The sequence below is a fragment of the Sycon ciliatum genome, chromosome 1 (genome assembly GCF_964019385.1).
Source record: "Sycon ciliatum chromosome 1, ocSycCili1.1, whole genome shotgun sequence".
Classification (NCBI taxonomy): Eukaryota; Metazoa; Porifera; class Calcarea; order Leucosolenida; family Sycettidae; genus Sycon; species Sycon ciliatum.
The window spans coordinates 80,629,052-80,645,512 of record NC_088643.1 but is presented as its reverse complement, the minus strand read 5'-3'; the positions used below and the strand labels follow the sequence as shown (position 1 = coordinate 80,645,512).

General features: G+C 47.3%; 1 protein-coding gene across 1 annotated transcript in view; it reads right to left on the bottom strand.

Moving 5' to 3' along the window:
- LOC135805783 (uncharacterized) overlaps positions 1–16,461 on the bottom strand; it is a 37,641-nt gene that overhangs the window by 14,973 nt on the left and 6,207 nt on the right. The window contains exons 8-27 of the mRNA XM_065319879.1: positions 15,768–15,844; positions 14,562–15,516; positions 14,061–14,179; positions 13,187–13,298; positions 12,944–13,006; positions 12,595–12,679; positions 12,210–12,262; positions 11,975–12,036; positions 10,554–10,601; positions 9,330–9,738; positions 8,972–9,025; positions 6,248–6,313; positions 4,677–4,753; positions 3,484–4,319; positions 2,989–3,122; positions 2,589–2,627; positions 1,709–1,778; positions 1,423–1,477; positions 997–1,051; positions 285–381 (exon numbers count right to left, since the gene is read on the bottom strand). Of these exons, the coding sequence (XP_065175951.1) occupies positions 285–381; positions 997–1,051; positions 1,423–1,477; positions 1,709–1,778; positions 2,589–2,627; positions 2,989–3,122; positions 3,484–4,319; positions 4,677–4,753; positions 6,248–6,313; positions 8,972–9,025; positions 9,330–9,738; positions 10,554–10,601; positions 11,975–12,036; positions 12,210–12,262; positions 12,595–12,679; positions 12,944–13,006; positions 13,187–13,298; positions 14,061–14,179; positions 14,562–15,516; positions 15,768–15,844 (3,466 nt within the window). The remainder of the gene's footprint in view (positions 1–284; positions 382–996; positions 1,052–1,422; positions 1,478–1,708; positions 1,779–2,588; positions 2,628–2,988; positions 3,123–3,483; positions 4,320–4,676; positions 4,754–6,247; positions 6,314–8,971; positions 9,026–9,329; positions 9,739–10,553; positions 10,602–11,974; positions 12,037–12,209; positions 12,263–12,594; positions 12,680–12,943; positions 13,007–13,186; positions 13,299–14,060; positions 14,180–14,561; positions 15,517–15,767; positions 15,845–16,461) is intronic.

Below are 16,461 nucleotides of genomic sequence, written 5' to 3'. Positions count from 1 at the left end.
GCAAATATTTGCCCATGGCAGTGCATGGTGTGAGGGCAACAGTGGACAGGAAAGCACGATGGAAGTAAAAAAGAAACCCTCCTAGCATACTCTTCTTTCTGAAAGAAGTAAGATGTGGTCATAGGCCAAATTGTTGAGTCAATAAAAAAGGATTTTGGGTGAATAGCAGTGTCAGTTGAGACCAGGCTGATAGCATAAGGCTATACAACACTTGAGAAGAAAGTAACACATATATTGCCTGAACAAATGTCACCAACAAGACCAAAGCAGGGTTCAGCACTTACCGAGGGTTGCCTGTACAAGGAAGCCACTGATTTTACTCATTTCATTCATGCTGACATCATGGCACGCTTGAGCAGCAAAGCACACACACGTTCTTGCCTGCAGCAGCGTAGAAAGAAAGCAGATTCCATGGTAAACCGGTGATACCATACCAACCCAGGCCACTTCAGCATGCTGCGTAGCCACTCGGCTCCCTATACTCTTCAGTAGCGCATGGCAAGACAGTTATTCATACAGGATCTGCACAGATACAACCATGCATGGTCAGCAAGCAGTGCGTCTGTGCAGGAGATATGGCTGGTTTGCTAGAGCCCAGACCTATCCAGGGTAGAAACCAGGCCAGTGAGCCTTGCTATCACATGTGACAGCAAGAGTACACAACCCCCGAAAGTGTGCAACTACCTGCACAATCTCTATACAGTGCTGCGACGGGCCGACGGCAGAACTTCACATCACGTGACATGGTTCAAAAGGTTACTCTGGCGAACAGTGCAAAGTGACCACAAGAGAGTTGAACCCAAAGCAGGGTTGCGTACAACCCTGTGTCTATCATGCACAGGGTGCAAACAATGGGTACGGGTTCGTCAAGTGATGTGGAGTTCTGCCGTCGCAGACCCCACCGCTGAAGTTGCATACTCTTGGGGGTTACGTACTCTTGGTGACAGCTACAGTGGTGCAACATCAGAAAAGACAAGAGTGCATGACATGACTTACCAGACCACTGGGAATGTCCAGACCAACTTGCATCAGACTGCAACACACATCGTGTCTGCAAGAAGAAGAACAACAACACAGAACACATATCGTAACAGCTTACACCTACTACATACAGCACATGCACATACTGAAGTACATTTTACACTTCACAGTGTACACAATTATGAAGTATGGAGAGCTTGATTGCAAATGCGGTATACACCAAAAATTGCAACTTGAGGTTAGTGCGCGACAAGCAGCCTGTCGAACCACTAAAGATTTTCTTGTCATCAGTGAGTGTTGACCAGCTACACATACCAGCAGCTAGCTCATGCCAGTCGAGAAAGAAATAGGCCATTGCCCTGAACTGTGACGTGCTTTTGAAGTACATGCAGTGTAGGTCACAAAATACACAACCAGGTCACCACCGTCCAGACCACTTACATCTCCTTGCCGAGAATGTCAGCATCATTGGTAAGTACAACCGGGTGGAAGCAGGCTGTCACCAACAATACAAAAACAAATCCACAGGCAAGCAAGCAAGTAAACAAACAAACAAACAGCAACAGTACTCAACATAAACCAAACACACAAGGTAACGCCGAAAAGTCTCGGTAATGTTCGGCTTCAAGTTGACTTGATGTCCACACTTTAGCAGCAGCATTAACGGCAAGCAGCACAGTGAAGGCTCAGCAGCAGAAGGAGCAGCAGCAGTAGTAGGAGCACTCACATTGGTTGGGCAAGACCTGTTTCAGCCAGGCTGTCAATCTATCACCACATGCCTGAGCAGCATACTCTTCCTGTGGACCGAGACAGGCAGGAATAAATCAGTCAGTATACAGTGTACATGTGTGACTGGTGAAATGCCTACTAGTACACTTCTGAGCTGTGTGTAGTTCACCGTGTTTTGCTACGTTGAGCACTCGGGTAGGGTGTGCACGGGCCTGGCTTATTTTCTGGCTTTATGAGATTTTTTTAAATTGATACCAGGTTCGGCATCATGTGTGTGTGTGTGTGTGTGTGTGTGTGTGTGTGTGTGTGTGTGTGTGTGTGTGTGTGTGTGTGTGTGTGTGTGGAGACGAGACTGGCGCCTCATGTGCAGTCGTCCCCGGCCGGCTGTGCCAAAGCCTAGAGTGTTCATTTGAGGCTGTGGCAGGGACTTCCGTCGGCCCAACGATCTAACTCGCCACAGGAAATACTGCAACTCCTGATGCTATCATTGCACGGAGCAATGGGCATCCAAAGGTCCAAAGGTGTGTGCGTGCGCGCGCACACCGAGATATACACAAAGGATGAAAGACTACTGCCCACATAGTGAGCAACTTCCCCAGCCATACAAGTGTTTGGGGACTTAGAAACCGCCCAGCACCAGTAGTATCTATTCCAGTGACAAGATCTTCAAGTCAGGAGAAGGTTTTGAGGAAGATCTCTAAGTCAGAAGAAGTTTTGAGGAGAAGTTTTGAGAAGATCTTCATTAAAGTCAGAAGAAGTTTAGAGGAGAAGTTTTTGAGAAAATCTGGAAGGCAAGCACAGACATAATGCATAGTCTTTCGACAGCCTGCAAAAAGCAAACATAATTATTACATTTTGTTCCCATTGCTTTTACTTACAGCATGGCGTTCAAAAGACAATGGGGTTACATCCGGACCCTGCCCATACACAGAAGAAGCAAAGACACATGTTAACATACAAGAGAGTGAAATGGTTAATGACGGCATGGTCACTAAACACATGCACCTGACTACATACTTCTACCGCAGGGGGTGTCCCTGCCCCAACAACCATGGAAACTTACTGCCCAAGATGGGGGTTTTCCCTGTCTCAGTGTTCTGCACTTGTGATTCTGCATGCTCACATGGATTGGCTGAGGAACTGTCACATTTGCAACAATCTTAGAAACTACCTCCAGCAGTCCTTTCAAAGCGGGCGTAACCCATGCTAGGTAAACCACTCCCAACTCTGCAATACTGTCCAGACTCACTTGTCGTGATCTGACACCTTTCAACTCACCTTATTTCTCAATGCATCAAATGCTTGGACTTTCAAGGCCATGACAGCAATGGCGTTGGCTGAAAAGCTGGTGATTTTGGCAGCTTCTGGGCATTTGAATGAACACAGGTGCTGTAAAAGTCGCTCTCCAACCTCTGTAAAATCAACAAATCATCGCACACAACAAAACAGCATGCAATCATCGTGTGTGCTGATTATGAACCACACAGTGGCAATATGCTTACATTGCTTAGCCCAATACACGTACATGTTTACTGGGTTGACTACGCAAGAGTATGGACACATCTACGTGTGAACGTACTACAAAGTGTTTGTTTTACACAACATAGGAATGGTCATCTGCTGCCTTGGCGCCAATCTTGTTCAGGCAAAGACTCAAAGAAAAGACCGTTCAGACCGATGGCTGAGCGTGATGAGACAGTGAAGCGGGGTACTTACGAAGGCATGCTGAGACAGAGGAGCAGTACAGATAGCACAGTAGTATACAGAACTTACGAAAGCAAGCTGCGGCAATGTTCAGGTAGCGCAGGGCACGGCCAGCATGTTCAGTTTTCAGACTATCCGACGCCAGTCCGTGCATGGCTAGACCGGCCTGGTTGCACAGCAGCAGTGTGGCATGAAGAAACCAGGGCTGCGAGCAGCTGCACAGGTCTTCGTGGACCGCGCCAACACTGTCCAGACGTAGGTCAATCTGCACGGCATCGCTGCTGGCTGGCTGCTCTGCCTTGGCATTGTGAAACGAGTGTGCACGACTGCGCAGGCTGTCTTCACTACCTCTACGACTTGTGTCAGCGCCAGAAACAAGAGGGCCCGGGCCGGAGATGTCGACGGCAGTACACGAGGCATCATGCATTGGTTTTGCTTCACCCGTATCAACACACCCCTCACATTGTACACCAGCAGTACTGGTTGTAGCCGACTTGGCTATGTCAACAACCTCGTGGCTTGTTTGGCTTTCAGAAGCTAGCAGTGCGTCGTCTGCATTAGTACTTGCATGCTGACTGCCTACATGTGGCTGCTGGCCATCCTGCAGTGACACACCAGTGGATGACTTAACCTCAGGTACAGAGTCCTTCTTCGAAGCTGCTCGCTTTTTCTTGCCTTTCCGCTTGGATGTAGAGGCGGTGGGCTGTGGTGTACTAGGATCGGCCTGGCCAGTATGCTGGTGAAGCAGTTCAACAAGCCCGTACTGTTTGCCGACAGCTGGGTTGCTAGCAGTTGCAGTAGTGATGTTAGCCATTCCCTTGACAGTCACGCCAGCATTCTGATCATTGCTACGGAGGCCAGCCGCAGCAGTGGCGTTGCCAGGTGCTGAGGAACCAGTAGACCTCCTGTAAAAGAAATCACAAGAAAAAAAGAACATTCAAAGTACAGGTGAAGTCCTGATGCACGTAAATCGAATACGGCTGAAGACGAACACACCGCTTGATTTAGAACTTTCTTCCAGGGTCTACTACAGTCAACAAGACTCCCACATATCATTTTCTAATGATTCGAACCACAAACTGGGCATGTGTGTCTAATTAGAATTTAGAAGCCTCAACAAATCCGCTCACATAGAAAATGAGTGGGATTCCTGCTGATAATTCGAAGTTTGAAAGGCGTAATTCGCTTACTGTACACACACACACACACGCCCGCGTACCACCCACCCACCCACACACGATGATGACTAAACATGTGCTTACGTTGCTCCAGAGATAGTTTCAACGCTGCTCAACACGATAGCAACACTACTCTGCCACTCACTTAGCATGAGGAGACCCTGTCAGCAGACAACACATACAGTCATATAGTACATACAGTCATAGTACATACCGGTATATTTTTAAAGTAAGTGTGCATGTACGTAAAGTTCGAACGTCCCCGTTACAACCAGCTGTACAGTTGAGTTGAGAAACACAACCAGCTTACAGAGTTTCGGGTGGCCTGGCACAAGCGAAACACACATACAGTCAACTTTGCTTATAACGACACTCGGCGGGGCATCAAAAAGGTGTCCTTATTTGCGAGGTGTCGTTATACCCGAAGTCTCATTATATGTATTACAGTGGGATGGGATTTTGCTCTGGGCATGGGAATTCTGTCGCTATTCGCGAATTGTCGTTATATCCGCAGTCGTTATTAGCGAAGTTGACTGTACATACACGTACACATCATACATTACATACATGTGTTATCTGTGCCAATATCAGACATACTTTTTATTTAATAGACTCGGATAGAGAGCCAAGGATTACTTTATAGGAAAGAAAAGGACCAAGGAACTACAAGTTACGCTCCAAGATGTGCTAGAGCTGACTGACAGGTTATCGTAGTACGTCAGTACCGTTGGTCAGTGTCGTGCAATGTTATCGCATGAGCTGATTGTCCAGTAACTGGTGGTATTAGTGGACATTAGAGCGTAACTTGCAGTCCCTTGGTCCTTTCCTTTCCTATACATGTAGTTTCAATTGCTGGCACCTAGCATATTGCTGCTGTAATTCTAAAAAGGAGTCATGGCAGCAACCATCAAGAGTTGAGAATTCTTGGGAGTTATGTACGCTTGGCTACTACCTAAGTCAAGTTCAAAACCAATCTGGTCCGTATTTTTGGTTACTAGAGCGCCATGTCGCAATATATCCAAAACTACACACTGCCTACACATACATACAGCAACACAAGCAAACATACACGCACACTAGTGGTGAAACGAATGTCAAAACCTAGTAACCGAATATTCTTTGGCTTATCGAACGAACGTACGAATGTTCTTTAATTTCTTTTGGTAACAGAGATGCCATCACATGCCCTCCTCCCAGTCATTTGATGGATATTGTCATTATTATTAGGTATGACAAACGGTAGTGCCACACAAAATGCACTGCCACATAAGGCTACTTCGAAGTTCATACATGTTATGTGCAACATTGGCAGTCCAGGATGCACATGCATGAGAAAACATGGAGTACAAAGTCACAGGCAGGCTGTATGCACTGCACTGTATATGTGTTCGGCGTGCTTGTATATACATGCACTGCATTCGAAGTGACGTGACGAATACTCGAATGTGACTTAAAGAATATTCGAATGTGACAAACCGAACGAATGTTCGAATATTCGTTTCACCACTAACACACACACACACACACACACACACACACACACACACACACACACACACACACACACACACACACACACACACACACACACACACACACACACACACACATGCACAAATGCACAGACCATATACCAAAGTACATGTATATCGTACCTCTTCAATAAGCTCAATCGTCTGTTGAATTCTTTCATTGGTATTTGGTGGTGGCGGAGATGGATGCTTGATCAGAAACATGTACACATACATACATACACACGCACATCCGCGTTAGTTAGTTGATGGCACTTCAACGGTTTTGATAAAAGAGGAATATAGAGAGACAATTGTCATGTTCCGCATCATAGCCGAACATGATGGGATTTCCAGAGCATGTGTCCCTTCGTTTAAAAACACCATTCATCCCCTGCATAAAATTGTGGAACGTTATGTCTGTCTTGAGGGAGGGGAGAAGGGGGAATGGGAAGAGAAAGAACATAGCGGCATTTACGGACGGTCCCTTATTGTCTTTGCCAGTAGGAGAATACAATCAAACTCGCCAATAACAAAATCTGGCATAGCGGGCAACTCTCGAATAACGGCACATTTTTGATGGCCAGAGCAAATGCCCACTTGACTACATACAGTCCTGTAATTTTCGTTCCTGTGTGCCAGTCACGCGTCTGCTACTACCATGTAACACTATGTTTCTGAGGACCGTGAGTGTGGTCAATGGTGTTGATAGCAATGCACACCAAACACCAGACAAATGGGTGTGTGCAGTCACGCCAATCATGAGCAACATGCACCATCCGTGGCATTCCTCGATGAACACAATGTTCTACCACCGACCCAATTTGCCTTCAGGAAGGATCACTCCACTGAAGATGCACTTGTGCTACTAACGGATGGTGTTCTCACTGCAAAAGACTCTACATTGCCTTGCTGCATCCCTACTTGACATGTCAAAGGCGTTTGACAAAGTCAGTCACCCTAAGCTGCTGCAGGACTTGTTCGACATTGGCGTTTCTGGAACGGCATTAAGCTGGTTTGGCAACTATCTCAGCCATCGAACCCAGCAAGTGCGCATTGGAACCCAGGACAGACCCTGTAACGCATGCACATGCGGTGTTCCACAGGGATCCGTTTTAGGACCAATCTTGTTCAGTATATACACGCGCGGCATGCCAGAGGTTGCTGGTGACGTGCCCACAGTACACTTTGCGGATGATATTGGCTTGTACTTCAGCCACCGGCTGCCTACTGAATGCTCCGCGGCGCCTACCCGGACAGTATCTGCAGTGGCTGACTGGCTAGAGGATCGCAACCTCATCCTGAACTCCACAAAGAGCCAAGTCCTGAGCATACACAGTGAAGCCATTCCTGTACATTGCAATGGGACTAGTTTGCCAGCAGCAAGCACTGCGAAGTACCTCGGAGTTCTGCTGGACAGCTCCCTCAACTGGCAGCAACACGTGGACAGCATCGCCAAGAAAGTATCTCAGAAGATCGGGGCGCTCTGGCGATCTAGGCGAGCATTAAGTCTGAAGGCCCGTACACAGCTCATGAAGTCCATCACCATGCCTGATCTGCTGTACGGGTCGACACCGTTTTTTGCCTGCCTGTGACGGGAGCAAGTCTCTCGCTTGTAAGTTCTACAGAACCGAGCTGCCAGGGCAGTGTTTGACCAGCCACCCTGCTCTCATGCTCAACCCCTCCTGACCAGCTTGCAGCTCTACAGCATTCAGGAGCTGCACAAGCAGAAGGTTCTGAGGTTTGTGTGGCGTTGCCAGCACAAACGCGCCAGCCCAGCCCTCCAGGACAAGTTTCAAAGTGCTCCTGGAAACACCACCCGCCTCCAGCAAGGACAGGGTTTGCGCCTCCCACTAGCCCGGTCAGCAGCAGGGACATCCCGTCCATCGCACTGTGGTGCCGTCCTCTGGAACACCCTCCCCAGCAAAGTTTGCCTACTCAACCGTCCCAGTGAATTCACCGTAGCCGCACTGCCCTTCACGCTGGCAGGCTAGATCTGCAAACTTCGTGAATTCTTCCGCCTTCTATGTTCGCAATCCCATACTCCTTGGAGTAGTCTGCACGGCGCTGCTGCTGCTGCTGCTGTTGTTGTTGTTGCTGCTGCTGCTGCTGCTACAGCAGCTACTGCCGTGGCTGTAGTTACAGTCCCTCTCGTTGTCAGGAAATATTTGCTTATGCTACTTGCCAGGTGTGTCTTTACCACCATATGCTACTCTTCATCCAGTTAAATTCTTATTATGACTTTGTATGTTATAATTTTCTTGAGCTCCGGTTTCCCCCTTCATTATAACTCAAGCGAAGTTTAGCATGTATTGGCTTGTGATTTCCTTTCTTCTGTTTGCTTTAGCATTTTATCACTCCACAGGTACCCTCGGTCTCAGGTACGCCCATATTTGTGCAATAATTGTTAATTTTGCTCCTGAATTGTCCTCCCTGTTGCTTCCACCCTTTTTCTTAATTAACCTCATTATGGCATTCACTTCCATGTAATTGGGCTTGTAGCCCGTGTGTACTTGCGAATTCATATAAAAATATACATACATATACATACATACTGTAAGACATGTATTATAACGAGGAAGCAAATCTAACGTTTTAACGGATGACATTTCTTCGTTATAATAAGATCCGTTGAAGCCGTACTGCTTCATATATGCTGTGTGTGGATATGGCAGAATACTGCAAGATCGTTAACATATCTTCTCGTTAACCTATGAATTTTGGACAATCGTTAAATTTGCGGCTCGTTATAATAACATGTCTTACAGTACATCCCAATCACCAATCCAATCCGCATCAACATACTACCATGGACATATGCAGCAGTAAGTATACTAGTAGTGCAGCAATGTGATGAAGCTTGCATACCTTGTCTTTCTCCTTCCGCTTTGAAAAGCTGGACTTGAGCAGTACATCAATTGACTGGAGAGTGGAAACACACGACAGATAACGCACTTGATGTGCAAGCCCCAATAAAACATGTACAGTATTACACATTCAAAAAGGCAGCATGGAGACAACAATTTAATGACAGCCATAATTTAGTAAAAGTTCCGCGGTCATCAACATACAACTTTTAAAATACACATTCAAAGATTTGGAAGTCTGGAGCAATTTCATCTTTTTTTAGGTTGTGTATTCCAAAAAATAAGAAAAAGCAACCGCTAGAATACCTACGATTACATCATTACACAACAGATAACAGTACAATCATGTAGCTACATACCTGAACAGTAGTAGTAACAGACGAACAGGACTGCGAACGCGCTGAAGGGACAGAACAATGGACTTCTCTACCGTCACTCATGGTCTCTCCGTCACCAGGCTTCTTCGGGCCATCCTGCCGCCAACCATCTGCATCTGATTCATTTGTAGATCTTTCCACAGTAGGAGGAGTCGATGGTGGTGAAAGCCCTGGACTCTCGGAGTCGGCAGGGTCTTTGCCATCTGCCTCGTCAAAGTTGGGCTCTTCAATGAGCAAAACTGGAGATCCATCGGCAATGGTTGTGTTGCGACGGTCGACGCAGAGAGTCGAGAGCAGATACAGTGCGGATACCTGTACTTCCGGACACGTCGTGTCACCCTGCAGCAGGTGAATGGTGTTCTTCAACAGCTCAAAGATGTCACGCGTTCGCCTGTATAAAACGGGGCACATACCAACCGCATCAGCCAGTTCTTAACAACCACATCACATCGTATTACGAATTGTAAACATCTGTGATGGCACCCTAAATCATACCAGATCACATCCACACAATGATTGGAAAACCTACCATCACCAGCAATGAACAGAGGTCTGGTGGACTGATCTAAATATCCAATGCAGAATGGGGGTCAGTGGGCTCCTAAGAAAAGCCCAACAAACATGCCTTGACGAACTGGCGAAGGAGCTGATATGTGTGAAAAGCAAGCTCGAAGCTGTGAAGGAAGCTGGCAAGGAATCTGCCATTACGACAGGCACCCATGGTTGCAAATACGGTAATAAATACTCACTCGACATTATCTAACACGCAATCACCGAATAGATATACCGACAAGCACACTATTTCCAGCAGTAATGCTCACCAGAACACATTGCTACGCTGCTTTAAAAGACCTTTCGGGCATTCAGAAATATCAACACCAAAACAAAACAAAAAACGCCCACTATCGGCTGCATGACCAGAAGTTGCACTCAACATCATGTGTAGTGCAAATTATTATTGTAGTTGAAATTATCAAGAAATCAGTACAATCGTTTTCCCCCTAACACCAACCCAGAGTCCGTATAACTATTCATACTAAAGCCTTCTCTGGACCGCACCCCCTTTCCCCGACCACTCAAAGTCAACCTTAGACTTCTTCTTCGTAGCACATGACCATCAGGTTTTGTCACTTTTCCTGAATTTCATTCAAATACTCAATGTGCCATATGTGCAAAGGTCTCTACCGACTGAAGCCACTGACTTACGATGTAGTCATCTTGCCATGCTCCGAGAACATCCAATACTTTGCCGTCCTGGGGAGAACAGACCATAAACAATCACAGCACACCATTTGATCAAATTCACAGATTCACCCCGATAATGGCCACCATAACCGAAAATCAGGCGAGTCATGCCCGGCGGAACCAGTGCGGTCAGTCAGGCCATGGCCATGCCCGGCGGAACCAGTCAGGTCAGTCAAGCCATGGCCGGACCAACGTTTTGACCACCAACACGTGTTTGCTGCTGCGGAGGTCACACACACATACCCGCCATACACATACCCGCCATACACATACCCGCCATACACATACCCGCCACACACATACCCGCCATACACATACCCGCCATACACATACCCGCCACACACATACCCGCCACACACATACCCGCCACACACATACCGCCATACACATACCCGCCACACACATACCCGCCATACACATACCCGCCATACACATACCCGCCATACACATACCCGCCATACACATACCCGCCACACACATACCCGCCATACCCATACCCGCCACACGCATACCCGCCATACACATACCCGCCATACACATACCCGCCACACACATACCCGCCATACACATACCCGCCATACACATACCCGCCATACACATACCTGCCACACACATACCCGCCATACACATACCCGCCACACACATACCCGCCATACACATACCCGCCATACACATACCCGCCATACACATACCCGTCATCAAATCTAATCGAATTTTGAGAATCGCAACAATATCATGCACGATGTACGAAAGGTTATGACAGGACCAATCAAAAACTGCCTTTGTCACAGTGCTGTGAGGACAGGACAGCATCTGTCCCCCCCCCCCCCCCCCCCCCACCACCACCACACACACACACACACTTCCCAGCTCAATGGATTTTGCCCCTGCCTCTGCTGAAAACACAGTGAGACCCATTTTCACAACTGGGAGTATGATGAGCTACAGTAGTAGCTTACTTTCCGAGTATCAAGAGCAAGATTTTCCAGAAGGAAACAGCACCCAGCCAGAAATCAAAACAACCGAAATGGCCTGAAAAGCAGCAAGCACCTGTGATCCTGGCAATTCACATCCAAAGTCCAAACGCGGGATTCTGATTGCGTACAATAATACATGATCAAATTTTCGCGCAACGAGGGAATCTCCATGCAAAATCACGTTAAGACTTTAGCTGTAGTGTTGATCCCCTATAGTGGTTCTACTGTAGGTCAGTGAGCGGTGGCCATAGGTCTAGTGTAACCACAAGGGAATAACAAGCAAGATACGAGCATTCCTATTGCACTATAAGGCAAAGTTATATTATAACTTTGCCCCCCCCCCCCCCTTCCTTCTCCACATCCAACCCACTGGTAAGCACAATCTGTTGTCATGGAAACACGCACCTATAGAGGAGCATAGCTACAGGGATTGTGTAGGGATTGTCCGCTGTGCTTCGGCCAGGTTTCTGCAACAGACAGATAGACAGACACAGACACATACAGATAGACAGACACACACAGACACATGGTGTGCACCAGCCCTTCCTTTTCAAACTGTACATGGACATGTACGCTGTTGCACCATTACTGTCACACTGGCAGTATTATCAAGAAGTATACACAAGAAGTAACTCCTCACCCTGAAACAGATCGCCGTGAGATCGTAGACACGCACGAAGTCATCGTCTCGGTCTGCGCACATAGTTCCACACATCAAGACAACAAAATTAATAGAATTCACATGGATGTGAGTTAGTTGCCGCATTCCACTGCAGTCTTGAGGAGTTACAGGAAGTGCATGCCAAGCACCAACATACATATCCAGTTGAAGATAATTATCACAATGGGATAACACACCAATAGTCCTCGCCAAACGACAATGTAATCCATGAACATATGGCCACTCATTCTTCGGTTCTTGTTCCGGCCAATACTCCAGTGTATTATCAAGTATAACGTACTCATAGTGCTCGCAGACAACCAAAAAACTTGATGCAGCTTTGCAGGCTTCTGCGACCACTCACCTTTGCAGAGCCAGTAGGTGTGCCCCTCCTGGGCCGTGGTGCGGTACAGGAAATTGTAGATATTGTTAGCAACATCAGAAATTAGCTACAGCAACACACACAGCAGATATGCAGACGGGATTCTTACCAGACATGATGAGATTGCTGCACACTGCTCAAAGTCCTGACATCATCGATAAAACCAGAACAATTACACACGCCTACTGAACAAGCAGCATACACTGTATACATTACACCATGCACATAGAAAAGCAAGACATACAGTAGCCAGTGTGTGGAGTGTACAACACGGTCCTAATGGTCATTCCCTTCTCCAAAGTGAGTGCAAAGGTCCGGTTTCTTAGCTTACTTCAGGGTTGAAAGAGCTTGCAGCAAGATTGGGAAGATCCATTGTTTTGTGCCAGTCGTAGCCCTGGAGAGCAGACAGTGAAAGAATACAAATCAACATAGCCAAGAGCTTCACTACAGCGACAAAACAACAATGATAAAGGGGAGTAACACATAGTTACAATCAGTCACATGATTGATACATTGAAGCAAAGACGCTTCAGTTGTTCCTGCTTCTGTGCAAAGTCCTAGACGCATGCAATACCTTAACCACTCCATTGAGGTGAAAACACATGACCAGGTCAGGAACTCCACACATGAGATTATCCAGCCAATAGTCTATGCCCGTCAACACATCGATCCTCTGCGCCACGTCACTGCACGCCAGGGGCAGTCACACAAACAAGCAACAAAAGACAATAGACAATGGTCAATACTAAAGATTACAAACAATACAGGGGCAGTCACACAAACAAGCAACAAAAGACAATAGACAATGGTCAATACTAAAGATTACAAACAATACATACACTGTTAAACACCAGCTTCAATGTAGAAAGAATATGGAAGCCACTCATATTACACAACCAGCACATGAAATGCTACTCCACTTGATTATCCAAATCTACTGAAGTACAGTAAAACCTGTGTTCGCCGGACACCGTACGAAGCGTAACCCTGTATTGACTGGACACATTTTCATGCACCAAAGTGCTGTGGATCAATTATATATCCCTGGTCAAGCGGAATCTTGCCATATCAGGACAGCTTCCGCTGCACCAAAGCCGTCCGGTTAGGGCAGGTTTTACCGTAGTTTCAATCTGCATAGTGCAGGCTGGCTACGAAGTTGCACAGTCCAGATACAGTAAATATGCTCTCATGTTTCCTTCAAAGACTGGCTTGTGTCATTGGCATGGCCGTGGGGCAGCAAGACCTCAAGAACGAGTTGCCTACTTAGTCTGGAATAACAACAGTAAGAAGTACTATACTAACACTAAACAACAACAATGGCATTGTCGACTACACTACACAGCAACACTGGCATTGTCGACTACACTACACAGCAACAATGGCATTGTTGACTACACTAAACAGCAACAATGGCATTGTCGACTACCCTACACTCACACTACACTCACACTAGCTTCAAGCTGACGGCGGGATACTTGCCGCATCCAAATATGGGCATGTTCGTGCCGAGCAGCATCCGCAGATCCTTGAACACCCACTCGACATGGCGACTGAATGGCCACTGCCACTGTGTGGATAGAAGACCACAGAAGAGAAATGGCATCGGCTACATAATTATGATAGCATGCTTGACAGTGTGTACAATAATGTGGACATAGCTTATTCAGTACCGTGGAGCTGATTCAACAGCAGAGCATACGTCCAAGTTGGCAACCTGGGGAATGCCCATGGCCTCTGAGAACTCCCTCCCTCTACTATCTAAAAACATTGGTACAATCCATCCTGCTGCTACCATACATGCAGCACAGTCAAATCTCACTGTAACGTCTTTCAGTAGGTGCGATAAACACTGGCTGTGCACCGTACTTGATTTCAAGTCAAAGCTTTCATTTTCAAAGAAGTAAAACAGGATTTGATCACAGCACTCCTAACAGAGTACATGCACTCACACCCATGTTGTATATGGTAGAAGATGATGTCACTCCGGAGTCTGGATGGACCATGCCGTACGACCCGAACGAACCGACCGCGACGGGACGAGGTTTGAGAGGAACGGAGCATTGTACCGGTGGCTGTACTGTGTCTTCTTCTTCGTTTCCTCCTCCTGCTGCTGCTCCAGCTGGTGCTTGCGCTGTTGCTGATGCTGGCGCCGTCCAGCCTGCTTTGCCGTCATGTACTACAACACTGCTATCACTGTCTGTACTGGGCAATGCCGGTGGTGCCGCCGCCGCAGGGTGACTGGCATTGGCCCAGGCCTCGGGCATCGTCGGTCTCGCGAGACTTGCCGCAACTTGATTGCGAACGTGACGGCCAGCCAGAGATGACGTCTCTGCCTGCGATTGCACGGAAATGCTGCCAGCGGCGCTGTGAATGTCATGTGAAGGCTGCAGCCAGCCGGTGCCTTTCACACCAGATGATGCACCAGCCATGAAAGAACTGTCAGCAGAACTGCTGCCACCACCTGCTGCTGCTGCTGCTGCTGTGGATGATGATGGCAATGATGAGGACAATGATGGCCTGCGGTCATATTCACCAGACATAAGTTCCCTGTGTTGGGCTTTCCACTTTGCTATGTCACTGGCAGAGTGAAGCATTGCTATGTCACTGGCAGAGTGAAGCATTGCTTGATGACTTTTACGGACTGGCACTGCTGCTGAGGATGCTGCGGCTGATGCTGAGGCTGATGCTGAGGCTGATGCTGCGGCTGATGCTGCGGCTGATGCTGAGGCTGATGCTGAGGCTGATGGCATGACATTGGTAGCAGGAGAGGAAGAATCAGCAGTTGGCAGCCGAGGTGATGCGCTGGGCAGAATAGTCTGGAATTCCTGGGGATAGGACAGCCCGTAATTGTCTGCATGCTCTGGCAACACTTCTTCATCCTCAGCATCTCCAGGTGCAGCCAAGCTGAGAATGTATGAGAAAACAGAACACAAGAACACAAGTAAAGTTGTGGCGGTGGTGGTGGTGGTGTGTGTGTGTGTGGGGGGGGGGGGGGGGGCAGGGAGTGACAGTACTACCTAATCAGGTTAGTAGTAGTAGGCAGGGCTCCCACTCAACCCTGTGTGTAATGCAGTGTTCTAGCTTGTAACCTAACCCAGGTCTTTCACCATGAATCCTGTATTTTTCACAATATGCATGTACTGCTGCATTCCCACCTGTGTGCCATAAACTTGGAGAATAGTTTTCTGCTGCGTGCTTTCTCGCTGTCTTTCTTCACAGGCCGAAGAACACGCTGGAGATATAAATAGAAGCAAACACCACATATGGTCTGTCGATTGAAAGGACACGTAAAACAGGTCAAATAAGATTCCAGATGAATACAAAACACCAGACGAGTGTTGTCTGATGATTTGCCCTATTGCCATGGAACTCACAGTAACAACACAGCAAAACGTCCCGCCATTGTGACCTTGTGTAAGACCGGAATATAGATAACGGTTCTCCGGTCCCTATCACATGGCCCTACCACTGTCCTATGTGTGGTTGCGTACAGTCCATAATGGATCACATGGTGATACAGGCTTAGGAGGGGTTTTTTAAGGATGCGCAGACTCCCCTGCACGTAATTCATTGACTAAGTCGATCCCCGACACTCCATTGAACAGTCTCAGTACTACATTCAATAGAGAAAGAAAAATCAACCTTCCTTTCCTAGATTTCCCTTTCTCTATTTCGAATGCAGTATCCAGACTGTTCAATGGATAGGAGTGTTGGGGATCGATTTAGATATTGCAAGTGTTAGGAAATTAGGACATCTACCTACTGTTCTTTTCTCTCCGAAACTCAACATGTGCACACCAGATACGAAAGAGAGCAAAGTGATGCTAAGCACAGATAATGTGCAGGTGC